The sequence below is a fragment of the Lipotes vexillifer genome, unplaced genomic scaffold (assembly GCF_000442215.2).
Source record: "Lipotes vexillifer unplaced genomic scaffold, Lipotes_vexillifer_v1.1 scaffold71, whole genome shotgun sequence".
In the NCBI taxonomy this organism is placed as follows: Eukaryota; Metazoa; Chordata; class Mammalia; order Artiodactyla; family Lipotidae; genus Lipotes; species Lipotes vexillifer.
In genome coordinates, this window is record NW_006793703.1 from 4,695,006 (window position 1) to 4,711,347 (window position 16,342).

The 16,342-nt window shown below is 36.0% G+C and overlaps 1 protein-coding gene across 2 annotated transcripts in view; it reads left to right on the top strand.

Moving 5' to 3' along the window:
- The window catches only part of TRIM24 (tripartite motif containing 24), a 91,167-nt gene extending 75,040 nt beyond the window's left edge, over nucleotides 1–16,127 (top strand). For both annotated transcript variants that reach the window (XM_007466598.1, XM_007466599.1), the window contains exons 11-19: nucleotides 1,254–1,427; nucleotides 4,604–4,739; nucleotides 6,243–6,315; nucleotides 7,553–7,721; nucleotides 10,027–10,355; nucleotides 11,668–11,800; nucleotides 12,781–12,855; nucleotides 14,455–14,604; nucleotides 15,345–16,127. In XM_007466598.1, the coding sequence (XP_007466660.1) occupies nucleotides 1,254–1,427; nucleotides 4,604–4,739; nucleotides 6,243–6,315; nucleotides 7,553–7,721; nucleotides 10,027–10,355; nucleotides 11,668–11,800; nucleotides 12,781–12,855; nucleotides 14,455–14,604; nucleotides 15,345–15,554 (1,449 nt within the window). In that variant the 3' untranslated portion in view covers nucleotides 15,555–16,127. The remainder of the gene's footprint in view (nucleotides 1–1,253; nucleotides 1,428–4,603; nucleotides 4,740–6,242; nucleotides 6,316–7,552; nucleotides 7,722–10,026; nucleotides 10,356–11,667; nucleotides 11,801–12,780; nucleotides 12,856–14,454; nucleotides 14,605–15,344) is intronic.
- Nucleotides 16,128–16,342: the final 215 nt, after the last annotated feature.

The window sequence follows — 16,342 nt, forward strand, 5'->3', positions numbered from 1 at the left end:
GTGTGTATGGTTTCTTACTCGTCATTTTCAGTGCAATGCTTCTTTTTTTCTTTTTTCTTCATTCATTCATTCATTCATTTAATTTATTTATTTATTTATTTACTTTTGGTCTTTGTTGCTGCACGCGGGCTTTCTCTAGCCGTGGCGAGCGGGGGCTACTCTTCCTTGCGGTGTGCCGGCTTCTCATTTCGGTGGCTTCTCTTGTTGCGGAGCACGGGCTCTAGGTACATGGGCTTCAGTAGTTGTGGCACGTGGGCTCAGTAGTTGTGGCTCACGGGCTCTAGAGCGCAGGCTCAGTAGTTGTGGCACACGGGTTTAGTTGCTCCGTGGCATGTGGGATCTTCCCGGACCAGGGCTTGAACCCGTGTACCCTGCATTGGCAGGTGGACTCTCAACCGCTGCACCACTGGGGAAGCCCAAGTGCAGTACTTCTCCCTTCAGCTGAGCCTGATGCTCGTCAGCCCAAAGACTGTTTTACCTATTCTAGAAAATTAATTTCCAGCCTTCTTTTGCAGAGGTGGAGGTAGTCCTTATTATCTTGGGATAGCTACAGGTAAAGTAGGAAACGAATGTGAGAGTTAATCCTTCTTAAACAGACTCTCAGCAGATCATCCTGGTTTTAGCCCCAGTTTCACCTCTTATGCTTCTAATTCTCAGGCTCGTAGGGGTTCTGCAACATATGCTGATTTGCTTCTCTGTTTTTCCCACTGCCAGCTTAGATTTCAGCTTTATCCATTGGCTATGACTAATTCATTTGCTTTTTGTCCATTTGCCTTCCAGCTTCCAAAATGTGATCTCTGTCTTCTCCCCTGTTTTCTTTGTCTTTATGGGTCAATGCCTTTTTCAAAAAAAAAAAAATTCCCTTAACTGTCATTTTACTTTCAGGTGTATCAGGTAGGGACAGAAGAAAACGTATGCTTTCAGCCCTCCATCTTCACCTTGAAGTTGCTTTGTACGTGTTTATATTTCTTTTCCAATATGTGTAAGCTTTCCAAGATTGGGTGCTGTGGTTTTCTTGTGAATACTAACTGTTGTCTTCTGGTAAAAATCAGTTCTTTTTATTTTTTATGTTTGGACAGGATTAATGAAAATTATATATACTTGTGTCCTCTCCCGTTTCCATTAAAATTACAGTTGAATTCAAATAGCAGACTGTGTCTTTTACTTTGTTTTGTGTCTGGAACAGGGATTAGATGGACATTTTATGTTACAGGCCTGCTGATAGACAACCTTTCTTCTTCTTGCTACCACAGTGGCAGGTCAGCAGTGGGCAGGCCACCCCATCAGCTGCCAACAGCACGTCCTCTACTCCTTCCAGTCCCACCATTACTAGTGCAGCAGGATATGATGGAAAGGCTTTTGGGTCACCTATGATTGATTTGAGCTCACCCGTGGGAGGTCCCTATAATCTTCCTTCTCTTCCAGATGTAAGTATACATAAAATTTATAGTAAGAATCTGTTTCGAAAATTTTAAGTGAACTTGGATCTGGTAAAAGGCATGGGTTTGTTGGATTATAGGCTGTGCGTTTGTGTTTAGAAGTTGTTTTTATCCTTTAGAAATATGGTAACAGCAGAAATAATAAAAAGATTAATATTAACACTTGAACGTACTACAGAATGTCTTTCAGGGCACTGGAGTTAAAGTGTTTGTAAATGAATGATTATGGTGATGGATTATGGAATCTAAGCCGGGAAGGAAGGGGTGAGGACATGGGAGGAGGTACTGGAAGGTTGAATTGCTGGAATATGATATATTACAATAGAATAACGTTAGAGAGGGAGTCTAACATTTAAGTCACCAGAAGAGATGGAGACAAGTTTAATAATAGAAATGTACCCTGAGAAAACCATAATTCAAAAAGAGTCATGTACCGCAATGTTCATTGCAGCACTATTTACAGTAGCCAGGACATGGAAGCAACCTAAGTGCCCATCAACAGATGAATGGATAAAGAAGATGTGGCCCATATATACAATGGAATATTAGCCATAAAAAGAAACGAAATTGAGTTATTTGTAGTGAGGTGGATGGACCTAGAGTCTGTCATACAGAGTGAAATAAGGAAGAGAAAAACAAATACCATATGCTAACACGTATATATGGAATCAAAAAAAAAAATTAGTTCTGAAGGGCAGAACCTAAGGGCAGGACAGGAATAAAGACACAGACGTAGAGAATGGACTTGAGGACATGGGGAGGGGGAAGGGTAAGCTGGGATGAAGTGAGAGAGTTGCATGGACATATAAACACTACCAAATGTAAAATAGATAGCTAGTGGGAAGCAGCCGCATAGCACAGGGAGATCAGCTTGATACTTTGTGACCACCTAGAGGGGTGGGATAGGGTGGGTGGGAGGGAGACGCAAGAGGGAGGAGATATGGGGATATATGTATATGTATAGCTGATTCACTTTGTTATAAAGCAGAAACTAACACACCACTGTAAAGCAATTACACTCCAATAAAGATGTTAAAAAAAAAAAAAAAAGACTCAATGAGCTAATGCAAGTAAAGCCCAGTGCTTGGCATAGGAAAAGCTCCCCTCAAATATAACTAATAATAATAATAACAGAAATGATAACATTTACTAACCAGTACAAAATTACCTCTGATTTCAGTTTTATTTAAATTAAACACATTTACCCTCTAAGCTCTTTGTCAGTATGACTTTTTAAAAAATATTTTTCAAAGGCAGAAAATAAAACATTGAATAAACAAATCTTTATACATAAGTTGATACTTGTTTTACCTTTTCTCATCTTATAAGCTTAAGGTAATCACTCATACAGACATTAAAAACTTTTAAGAAATCTTGTAGGATGTGAAGGAATCTAAAATTTTGTATTATTTAATTTGTTTTTCAAGTTACTGAGATCAACTAATATTTCCTAAAAGTTGCATCATTAACCTTACCAGACTTATTTCATTTTTAAAATAATTGTTTATACTTTAAATGGGTAGAGTACATGTATTTTTCATGCATAGGCGATCGATAGGGAAACTTTTTTTGTGTCATTCCTATAATTTTATTTTAGCTTTTAGGATTATTCCACAATGTAAATAACTTTTTTTACATTAAGATCTAACAAATTTAGTCATTCCAGTACTTTTTGCACTCTCTGAAAAGTATTGACCAAGGTAGTGCCCAAAGAATATTAAACATAAATAACCCTGTGTACTTCATTCCTCCTTCCCCTACTGAAAGAGGACCCACAGAAAGTAAATTTTCCTCTGCAGTCCTCAGATACAGATGACCCTTTGTCCACCAGCTTTCTCAACTGAAATTCCTCATATGAACCACAGAATAAAGAAACTGATTTGAGTGACTATTTCCTCAGTCCTCCCAAGGATGGTTCATAACTAGTACCATTCTAGATGCAGAGGCGAGAAGTAAATTCATTATATACAGTCTATGCCCTCAGACTGTAGGACTTAATTCTCTTGGAGAATCTTGACTGAGAAAGGCTGGAACTATTAAATTGGATTTTAATCACAAAAACATTCTTGGGGAATAAATGGTATATTTAAGCATTAAAAATACTTGCATCTAAAGGGGGGTGGGTGAGGGTTGGATTGGGAGTTTGGGATTAGCAGATGCAAACTGGTATATATAGAAATGGATAAGCAACAAAGTTCTACTGCATAGCACAGAGAACTATATTCAGTATCCTGTGATAAACCATAATGGAAAAGAATATGAAAAACAATATATATATGAATAACTGAATCACTTTTCTATACAGCAGAAATCAACACACTGTAATTCAACTATTCTTCAATAAAAAAATTTTAAAAATATTTGCATCTAAAGTATTAAAGTCTTATTCAGTAGAAATTTATCAATATTTTAGCTTAGCAGTCAATTAGGAAAGCAGTCAATTATTTGTATACCTGTTGCATTAAAGCAGGAATCTCTGAGGGATCAATTTTTTCCTACCAAACATTAAGAATGTATTTAAGTGAGGTTAGTGTTCTGAAAATGTGTTATGCGTAGACTTGTTTCATCAATCTAGTGCATACCAGAGCATCGGTTCTCAAAGTGTGGGCCAAGGACATGGGGTCCGTAAAACCTTTTTAGAGGCTGTACAAGGTCCTCTCTGTGTAAGACCAGATTTTCTTCTTATTCTTCAGCCAAAACCACACATCTCAGCAGACTGAGTAAAAGATACAAGTTTCCAGTTGGCTGTTACTAAGCCAGACAATAAAGAAATTTGCAAAATGTGAAACTGTGCTACTCTTCTCACCGAGTTTGCTTTTTTTTAAATTGGTACCTTTTATTATTTTTAAATAAATTAAGAAACATTATTAGAATTACTTTTTATAATTTTGTTTTAATTTTTAAGGGTGTAGCACACAATACTCTTTTCTCCTGGCTCATGACTTCTGAAATAGTGTGACTCAGTATATTTACTAAGGTGAAATACTAAGTGTGAAGGCTTTTTTTCAAGGTTGTTTATGGGGAAAGTATAGATCAGAACTTCTCAAATATGATATTTACATGTTTTATTATCTGATAATAATTAAACTATTAAAGTTTTCTTATAAATTTAAAGTAGCTTTTAACTTGCAAAGTCACAATGCCATGAAATAATTTCGTATCAGATTGACTGCTCAAGTACTATTATGCTGGACAATATTGTGAGGAAAGATACTAGTACAGATCATGGCCAGCCGAGACCACCCTCAAACAGAACCGTGCAGTCACCGAATTCATCAGTGCCATCTCCAGGCCTTACAGGTAAAGTGGGCTTTTTAAAAATTTTATTAGTGGGTTTTTTTCAGTTTTTATTCTATTTATAATAATATTTTTAAAAATCACCCTACGCCTCCTCCCTTTTTCTGTTGGATGATTAAAATGGGTCCATGTTTTGGGTACTCTTTAAAATTAATGTACTTTCGAAATGGGAAGCAAAAGTTAAACCTCTGTACATTTTCAATTTGAATAGAACTTATGGGCACTATAGTGCTCCCAGGAGGAAATTAGTATTGTACTTTCTCTTTTTGATAATTTGCCTGTAGTATCATCTCTTTTTGCATGGAATTTTCCTAGCATCAGAATTTATCAGTGACAATCACTCTTTTTGGTGATTTTTTCGCTATTTAATTGTGTTCAAGAATTTTGGACACAACTACTTATTTCCTCCAAGAGAGAAGCATTCTGACTAATGCTACTCGCAGAGACCTTGGCAAATTAGATGCCTTAGACCAAAATAAGGAAAGAGGAGAATTTCTTATGCCATTCACCAGTCATACAAGCATAATTAAGCCAGTTGTCAAATTTTAAAGGAGGTACTTATTTAAAACATAAACAAACTGAAAGGAAATTGTTGACAAAATGTGGTAGAGAAACTGTTTAATTATGTAACAAGTTCATACAGATTAATAAGGAAAGTACACAGTATTGCAAAAGGACATGAGTAGATTATTCCCTAAAGAGGAAGTACATTTAGTTAGTAAAACAGCGGAGAGGAAGAAAGATGAGTGGTTCCATCTCACCGGTAGTCATTATAGAATCAAAAAGACATAATTTCTAACTATTGAATAAGCAAAGATTTAAATAGTGAAAATACTCATTGATGAGGATGTGATGGGACAAATGCTCTAATACATAGCTGGTGGGAGTATAACTTGACAACATTTCTGAAAACCATTTCTGGAAACATTTCTGGCACTATTACTAAAGCTAACGTTTATCCAGTACTAACTGTGTCAGGCAAGGGACAAAGTATCTTCTATACATTGCTTCAGTGTCTTCCGTTCATTAGCCTCTGTGGGGCTTTCTCTCTTGGACTGCTTTTATACCAGCCTTACCAACTTTTTATTGTCCTCTGTAGCTTTTGCTGGCACTAGTGTCCTCACTAAGCTCCTACCCTGGTTACTCTAACATGGGACATTCGACAGTGTTTGGAGACATTTCTGATTGTCACACCCCTGGATGCTGAGTATGTAGAGGTGCCATGGCATCTAATAACTATAGGGGCCGAGGGTGCTGCTCAACATCCTTACGATGCACATACAGCCCCCACATCAAAGAATTATCTCTCCCCAAATGTCAGTACTGCTGAGGTTGAACAGCCCTGCCAGTTTAGGGGGACTTTAGACTGTGCTGGGAGTTCAGCAGCTACTCTTGTTTTATATAGTTTCATTATGTGTTTCTAGTTTCAATGTAGTATTAAGTGAGAACATTGAGTAGGAATTAAATACAGTTATTAATTCATTTTACGAATGTGTATGATCTCAGGACCTGTTACTCTGACAAGTGTACACCCACCAATACGTTCACCTAGTGCCTCCAGCGTTGGGAGCCGAGGAAGGTAAACTGACTTAACTTATTCTCTAGTCTATAAAATCTGTAACTAGATTTCTCTCGCCAGTGTTCAGCATGCTTTGGTACTCAATACATTTTAAGCAATTTCCCTTATCTTTAACTTTTAAGTTAAATGTTTAATAATTATTATATATTATATGTTAATGTAATAATAAATCAGTGGGTTTATATGTTAATGTAATAATGTTATATGTTAATGTAATAATAATGTTAATTATATGTTATATGTTAATGTAATATATTATACATGTAATAATATATTAATGTAATAATAAATCAATGGGTTTAGTAGAGTATGTTATAAAATCAATGGGTTTAGTAGAGTACACTTTTATCTTTAAAGATACAAAAATGCTTATTTGTTGAAAATAAGAAAATACATTTGATTTTAGTATAATAGCAAGGAAAAAACAAAAATGAAGTCTGTGTAACACACTGCACTATATAGGAACATGCACAAATAAAAACTTAGGGAAAACAAATAATAATTTTATACTAAAATTGGTGTTCTGACATTTCCAATAACCAAACATTGATTCTGTTTTACAGTTGTTGAAACTGTATTTTAACTTACTGTGTTACACACCCACTCATAATGCTTGCAAATTTCTCCTAGATAGTGAACCCAATTCTTATTTTCCTAATTGTATGGAAGTAGCATACTCTGAAGGGGAAAAGTTTGCCTTTAATCCTATGAGAACATAGAAGCTATCTGTAAACGCCTTTTTTGTTGCACTACATTTTTTAAAATAGCAGAACACCAGTAAACTATGAACCTAGTTAATTATCTTCACACTTTGTGACAGTAAGTCGTTAATGTGAGCCTAGACTTCTCTTTGTCACTGACTAGAGCAGGAAAGGAAAATCCTAAAAAAAAGATGCTAATTCTAAGATAGTTCTAAGATCTGGCTGCCCAATTTTAGAGCCTCAGGATATTGAAGTCAGTTTTTTATTTAAATTTATTTAAATACCTTTCCAGGTATGTAATGTAACCATTTTGATAGGTTAATATGTGGAACATTTTTTATACATAAATGAAACTGTTTTGCATATAGCAGATGCATTTCAGTTATGTATCATTTATTGCTGATGTAACATAGTTACCATTGCTGTGAAGATACGGCATTACTCCAAAAAGCTATTATTATACCTTGTTTTAAGATACTTAAGGTAGCTTTCTTAGATTTTTTTTTTCTTTCTTTCTTTTTTTCTTATACTTATAGCTCTGGCTCTTCCAGCAAACCAGCAGGAGCCGATTCTACACACAAAGTCCCAGTGGTCATGTTGGAGCCAATCCGAATAAAACAAGAAAACAGTGGACCACCTGAAAATTATGATTTTCCTGTTGTTATAGTGAAACAAGAATCAGATGAAGAATCTAGGGCTCAAAATGTAATTATATTATGATTTCAGTACTACTCCTACTTGAGAGATAGGATGAGAGAAACTTTTAAATAGCTCGTAGGAGATAAAAACTATTATATTTAAATCTTTGAGTAGATCACAACACAAAGATGGATGGCAAACAGGGAGAAGAGTTTGAAAAGTCAGAGGTTAAATGAGGAGGTTGGGCATTTGAAAGAGAGAACAGAGTAAAACACATGGAAGGTAATTGCCAAAGCAATAATACAAGGAAACTTCCTGTAACTGAAGGGCCTGAGCATCTGAACTGAAGAGGCCTACCAAGTACCAGAACAATTAAATGAAAAAAAAGACTCAAGTCATATTCTCATCGATTTCAGAATACCAGTATTCTAAACAGGTTCTAAAAGCTTCCAGAGGAAAAAAACACCTTACATAATGGATCAGACATCATAGTGTCACCAAGTCCTCAACACATCAACACAGATGCTCAAAGCTGGAAGCCAATAGAGAAAATATCAAAATTGTGAGGAAAGATATTTTGTAGCCAGGATTCTGTACCCAGGCAAATTATCAATTATGTGTAAAGATTAAATAAACATTTTTAGACATGCATGCAGATTCTCAAAAACTTAATTCCATGCACTCATTTGAGAAGATATTTGAGGAAGATAATTGAGGAAGATATTTGAGAATATGCTTCATCAAAAATGAATTAAACCAGAAAGAGAAAGACATAAGATCCCATTTCTGGGATCTAACACAGAAGAGAGGCAAAGAAAAGGGTAGTTAGTCCCCAATACAACAGCTCCTCCAGTACACCCTGTAGGAGGAGGACAGAAGACTCCATTAGGAATGTATGTAGCGGGAGAAAAATGCTTTGACAGTATTGAGAAACATTTTATAACCCTGTTGGGGATTGTGAGAATGACTTAGATATCTAGAAAAATAAGCAAATGGATTAAATTTTAAAATATGGTAATTATTGACTCACAGGAAAAACAAAAAGTTAGACAAAAAGGAAGTGTAGTCATAGTACATCCTGTGGTTATGCAGTGAACAGTATATAGTCATAATGATATAAACAAACACCTGAATACAAATTTAAATAAAAGCTAGATATAATCAGGATATAACATGAATATGCATTTGACCAAAAATTGATTTTTCAGGATACTTAACCAGTACAGCAATGATACTGACCAGCTGGAATAGATGCTGGCTTTAAACAGTTATACTGGCGCCTCCCAACTAAAAAGAAATCAGTGCTTAATAAAACTATGTTCAGAGGTTGGTATGAATGGTGTAAGTATAAGGAGGGTGTGGAGAATCAGGAAGGAAAAATCTGATCTTCCATAGAAGGGAAAATATATACATTTAAAACTGAAGGGCTTCCCTGGTGGCGCAGTGGTTGAGAGTCCGCCTGCCGATGCAGAGGACACGGGTTCGTGCCCCGGTCGGGGAGGATCCCATATGCCACGGAGCGGCTGGGCCCGTGAGCCATGGCCACTGAGCCTGCGCATCCGGAGCCTGTGCTCCGCAACGGGAGAGGCCACGACAGTGAGAAGCCTACGTTCCGCAAAAACAAACAAACAAACAAAAAAACTGAAAATATGTTTAAATTTGAAAATCTGAAAAATTATAGTATAAGCATACTGTTTAGAAGTATAGAGGTAAATAGCAGAGGAAAAAGCTAAATAATCTGAAAATAATTGCCTCCAAGGAATGATATTATATACCTGTGCTTTTAACTAAATCTACATTTATTACTTCAGAATTTTAAAAAACGTTTAAAGGAGATAATAAGATTTTGTTATTAATTTGAAATTTTCACCATTCTAGGCTCAAACATAACATTTAGGTTCATTTTAAAGTTATTAATGGCACTTGCAGAGGTGAAATTACTTATAAGAATTTAAGCAGTATACCTTTTTATGAATGATAAAAAATCTATAGTAGGCCTGTTTTGTGTTTAGATATACTTTGAATTAACAGCTCCAGTAAAATGTATTTATAGTTCTCATGGTTGACTTCTACGCTACCCACCCGTTTCTATAGCCATCAGCAGATTCAAAGATTTTCCCTATGTTATCCACACCCTGTTACTGCTGCTGATCTTCTGTTTTGAAGATATTTTTCAGTAGAGGTCCATGTCTTCCTTACCATTAGGGACAGTTAGCAGTAAACGTATTCTGGTCTCATGCAGATTCTCAGACTCCTTTGAAATAACCAGGTGCTCATGCGTGAGCAGACTGCAGTCCAGAATTGAGGTAGTGCTAATAAAGCACAGCAGTTTAAGATACCCATATGCGTGTGTTAACTCTTTCCACTGCAGACCAACTATCCAAGAAGCATCCTCACCTCCCTGCTCCTAAATAGCAGTCAGAGCTCTGCATCTGAAGAGTCTGTGTTAAGATCAGATGCCCCTGATAGCACAGGAGATCAACCTGGACTTAACCAGGAAAATTCCTCAAATGGAAAGTCTGAGTGGCTAGATGCCTCTCAGAAGTCACCCCTTCACGTTGGAGAGACAAGGAAAGAGGATGACCCCAATGAGGACTGGTGTGCAGTTTGTCAGAATGGAGGGGAACTCCTATGCTGTGAGAAATGTCCCAAAGTATTCCATCTCTCTTGTCATGTGCCCACATTGGCAAATTTTCCAAGGTAAGATGGTGCTTGCTTCCCTTTCTTACATTCTTTCATTATAAATAATAACAGCAATAAACTTTTGATGATCACTGTAACATAAAACCTTTGTAAAAACTTAAATAGAAGTCCACTTGGCATAAATGCATATGCCAACATTTTCAACACAGGGTTTCCCATACCCTGCCTCCCATTCCCTGTGCTTCTCTCAAAAACCTAGTCTGTTATGCTGAGAAAAAAAAATAACTGGACCTTTAAATTATTACAAGGGAAGTACCATAAAGTGTTATCCTTATGCACAACACTGCCATAATTTAGTGCATCTTATTTGCCAGGCATTGATCTGTATTGTTCACAAATATCTTGAGTAAATTCTCAAACAAACCCTATGAGATGATGATGGTCATAGAGAAGAGCCATTGGGTTGATATCTTAGTTCTTCAAAGGCTGTAGTTTTGTTTGTTTACATGAGCCTTGTCCCCAAGACTCTTTTTTTTTTTTTTAAATATTTATTTATTTATTTGGCTGTGCCGGGTCTTAGTTGCAGCATGAGGGATCTTTTAGTTGTGGCATGCGGGCTCTTAGTTGCAGTGTGCAGGATCTAGTTCCCTGACCAGGGATCAAACCCAGGCTCCCTGCATTGGGAGCATCGAGTCTTTACCACTGGACCACCAGGAAGTCCCTTCCAAGGCTGTACTTTTAAATATTTATAATTTCAGGGCTTCCCTGGTGGCGCAGTGGTTGAGAGTCCGCCTGCCGATGCAGGGGACACGGGTTCGTGCCCCGGTCCGGGAAGATCCCACATGCCACGGAGCGGCTGGGCCCGTGAGCCATGGCCGCTGAGCCTGTGCGTCCGGAGCCTGTGCTCCTCAACGGGAGAGGCCACAACAGTGAGAGGCCCGCGTACCGAAAAATAAATAAATAAATAAATAAATAAATATTTATAATTTCAAACTTAAAGTTATAAGAACAGTACCAAGAGTGCTTCTTTTTCTTAAATCATTTGGGGGGAAAGGTCAGTTGTGCCTCACATCAGCCATAGATTAATGTGTGTGTTTTTTTATTTTGTGTATATTTCATGCCTCCTTAACTAGGCTAACGTTTACCACTTAGGCCTGTGAACTCTATTTCTGCTTGCAGGCTCACTCAGCATGGTGCCATGTACAAAGCAGATGTGTGCTAAATCCTCAGTGATTAACACTGATGCCAAATAAGTAATTCTGCATAATAGATGGCATGGAGGGAGGTGGGGGAGGGAGGTGGGGAAGGGAGGTGGTGAAGAGAGCAATGATGCATTAGGAACTCAGCCAGATACTTTATTCCCCAACAGTGGAGAGTGGATTTGCACTTTCTGCCGAGATTTATCTAAACCAGAGGTTGAATATGATTGTGATGCTCCCATTCACAACTCAGAAAAAAAGAAAACTGAAGGCCTTATCAAACTAACACCAATAGATAAAAGGGTAAGTTTCCAACCTAGACTGTTAAACAGTTGTTTTGGCTAGATGCATTACTGTAATGCAGATGTGCTTTCATCAAAGAAGTGCATATTCAGTCAAATTTTATACTGACTTCTTTTTTCTTTAGTACTCTTTTTCCACAAAAATATAACAGTCTTAAATAATGGCAGATTATTTATGTGGTCTGGACTTTTAAATTAAGTCTACCTTTAGTCAATTTCAGGTTTGATTCAGATATGTTTTCTTCCTCAGAATTTAAGAATTGGCACCAAAGAGATGGGTTTTTCTGTTTATTCTTCCTGGAAATAATTACATTCTTTCACCAAATGGCACTAGATTTATACCTCAAAGCTAGCTAATATATTTAACTGTAATTAACATTTAAAGCTACTAAGTCAACACTTCTTTATCACTAAAGAAGCTCCTTTGCTAAATTATTAAGTAGAACAGTCAGTATGAAAGTTGTCGTGCAAGAGAGAGCTGAAACATGCACTGCCACTGCTACACAGTGTTTATTGGGGTAAACTTGTAAGCAGAGAAGTAGCAGAGTACATGATGGAACCATCTGCATTCAGAGAGGGGTCCTTAGGACCCAGCCCCCCATGGCAGGGGCTCCACCTCTGGATCTCAACATATGGATGTTCTTCTATTAATTTGTGTACTATTAATAATTCAGTACACAAATTGGAGAGAGAAGTGGAAATATATTTTTAAAGAACTTCAGATAGGTTTCTAGTGATACTGCTTTTGTTCCTGTAATTATAATGACTGCTCTCATATATGACATAGACCCCAAAATGTCAAACAGTACACTGTAGTAAATGATTGAAATGGACAGCAAAGCTCCAAGTATCAATATTTTTCTTGTATTCATCTGGTTTTAACTTTTATTCTGATACTTTGAGACCTGTAACGTTGTTGCTAAAAATTAGCCGTGACTTCATTATTTCATTATATTTTCATTTTATTTATTTATTGCTTAGAAGTGTGAACGCCTACTTTTATTTCTTTATTGCCATGAAATGAGCCTGGCTTTTCAAGACCCAGTTCCTCTAACTGTAAGTATGGATGTTATTTTGTGCTTTTTTTGTACAGTGGGATGAGTTTTCTGAAACTTGATTTATGACAATCTAGTTTCTGTACCATTTTTCAATAGTAAGTTTCTTACATTAATCCAAATCTTAAAGCTTATTAATACATACTGCATGCTTTAATCTTAAGCACATTTTAAGGTTAACAAACTGGCCCAAAACTTCTTTTCTGATATATTCTTTCTTCTCATCTCATGTATTTTACCTACTATTCTCTGGGATGATTTCTATCAATTGTTTCTCTCTCAGTTTTAGGTATATAGCCTAAAGCTGTTGGGAAAAAAACTTGCCATTTGAGCTAAAGACCTCTCCAAATCTCTGTACACATTTTGATTTATAGGTCCAAACTTCAAGTAATAAGTAGACTTTAACAGTAGAGGAAGAGGTGTGTGTTTGTGTGTGTTTACCATTGACCTCAAAAAGCTTCATATTTAAAATTTGATGTGACTTCAGTGCATAATTTTAGAGTGCTGGAAATGGCCTGCTACTCAAAATGTGTTCTTCTCTGAGGTCTGAAATTCCTTTAAAAAGCTAATAGATTTGTTGAACAGTTCAATAAATTTAGAAAATTTAATGCAACATTAGAAAAGAAAACAAGCATAGCAAATACATTGAGCTGATAAACAGTGAACTTCTGTCCTGAAAACAAGTTTTGAGAAGTTGAGATAGGAAAAAGGAATACAGTTGACTCTTAGAACAAGGCAGAGGTTAGGGGCACACCGACTCTGCACAGTTGAAAGTCTGCATATAACTTTACAGTCAGCCCTCTGTATCTGCAAATTCAACCAACCACAGATCCTGTAGTAATACAGTATGAATTTAGTGAAGAAAATTCATGTATAAGTGTACCTGCACAGTTCAAGGATCCACTGTAAATAGTTTTTAGGGGGAAGGGCCCTTTGTACCCAAAAGAGCCAGGGCAAAAATATGCCAGTAAAAACTTTATTCATTTAAAAAGTTAACCTAGAATTTGGCACTTTTTATGATGTTGGCTTATAGTTACGTTTGGCATTAATAACAGCAGCAGCAAAATAGCCCCCTTTTTCTTAATATATATCATCTCATTTAGTCTTTACAAAATCCTATGAGATTGGTAGAATTATTTCTATTTGAAATATAAAGAAACAGGTTCAGTGAAATGACTGAACCCAGTAACTTACCCAGGAGAATGCTAGTGAGTAGCAGAGCTGGGGTTCAAACCCAGATTCAAAGCCCACTTGCTATAACACATGCAGCAAAAGCATGTCAAATCTTACTAGAAGTAATACTTTTTCTAGTGATTGCTTTTTGTTTAATAATGAAGGAGAATAGTAAGAGGGAAAATGTGGTAAGTTTTTTTCATTAAAAATAACTGGTGAAGATTTTTGATAAAAGTGACACTAAACATTTACCAATGTGTGGAAGCATTCAAGCACTTGTAAATTTTGCTGAATAGATTTCCTTATCAATGACAAAATAGAACAGAGGAAAGCAATGAGAACAATCTGAATTTTATACTACTTCTTATAGGATTTATATAGGACCAGGTAGAATTTATTTATTATAGCATCTCATATCTTTTGAAAGGTGCCAGATTATTACAAAATAATTAAAAATCCAATGGACTTGTCAACCATCAAGAAAAGACTACAAGAAGATTATCCCATGTATACAAAGCCTGAAGATTTTGTAGCTGATTTTAGATTGATCTTTCAAAACTGTGCTGAATTCAATGAGGTGAGAAGAAAAAAAATAATAGCAATGTGAAAGTAATGTTAAACCAGACACCTTACCGACAAACGAGGAGATCAAGATATCTATCTGTGGTAGCATAAATAACCAAAAGTTCGAGTCTGTCAGGGAATGAAAGAGGTAATTAGGAAGACTTTATCCACATGTATATTCAAAGATTTATTATATGGTGACAACTTGAAAACAATTTAGAAAATATTGTTATCTAACCCAGAAGCACCTTTATTTCTTGAAATATGGCACTTCACCAGAGTTTACTCTTTGTGATGTTGATATTAAAATATTAAGAATGTGGTTTAGATAGTTCTTAATTAAGAATTTTCTCAAAAACTTTATCATCTGTTTATCTAAACATCTATCAGACTTATAGCCTTTTGTTGATAGTTTGTCCTTTGTATTGGCTGCTCATTCCAGAGTTCCACGTTTCATTTAATTTGTTCTAAAAATACCTGTTAGATGATTCTCTGATTATGGCATCTCTGTGATATCTCGTTGGTAACCCAGATGAGTCAAAGCCTTTTATTTACTTCTTATCTGATCTTCTCTAGATTTTTGTCTAGCCCCAGACTTTTGTTTACTTTATATCAAAGCTATACATAAACGTTTTTTCCAAAACAATCCACTGATATTCATAATCTTCAGTTAGAAGGGAACAAAAATGTGAGAAATCCATGACTTTATTGACTATCTAAAATTTTTTTTTAATTCTTATTTTTATTCAACAGCCTGATTCAGAAGTAGCCAATGCTGGTATAAAACTTGAAAGCTATTTTGAAGAACTTCTGAAGAACCTTTATCCAGAAAAACGGTTTCCTAAAGTAGAATTCAGGAATGAATCAGAAGATAATAAATTTAGTGATGACTCAGATGATGACTTTGTACAGCCCCGGAAGAAACGCCTCAAAAGCATAGAGGAACGCCAGTTGCTTAAATAAGCAACACCACTGGCGTGTGCTGGTTTTTAGATTTTTTCTGTTTTCAAAAAACTTTTTGTCAGTAATTTAACATCATTACCAAGAAGAGCTTGTGACCACTTTAAGTTTTCGATGTTTACTAGACTCTGATTTCCTTAATAACCCATTTCTTTTAACCTTCTTGTTAAGAAAGAAAAAGAGGGAGGAAGGAAGGAGAAAGGAAGAAAGAAAGAAGCATCAACAACAAAATAAAAAGACATTCTCCCCACTTACTGGATTTCAAACTGCAGTCTGGAGTGATAGCAGCTATAGAAAGGAAATAGACTTTGTTTGAACTCTAAGTTGAAAATTTAATGTGGTTTGGATATGTGCGTTAATCCATTTTTAGAAAATACCACTACTCATTAACTATGGACCAACCATGAGTTAGGTGTACTGTACATAAGAGCAGTACTCCAATGAATATGAGTGGTAATAAGAGTTCTATCCTAGGATGCCCACTGGTGCAACGAAAAAGTAGATTAGATGCTATTAAGAAGGCACCTAATAGTATATCATGTAAGATGGCAATTGTATTAAAGAAAAAGGAAAACAGATGTTTGATTTTTGTTTTTGTTTTTTTCTTGTCTATAGAGGTGTGTTTGGTATAGCAGGTTTTCAAGCCCATTTTTCGTACATTTCTAAACCTACCTTCTTCCACTGAGGAAGTAAGTGTACTCATTTGGTTTTGCTGTGTGTCTATGTGTGGTTTGTTGTTTGCTTTTTAACTGTGCAGGTGATCCTTTTATAACAAAACTTATTGTTTTCAG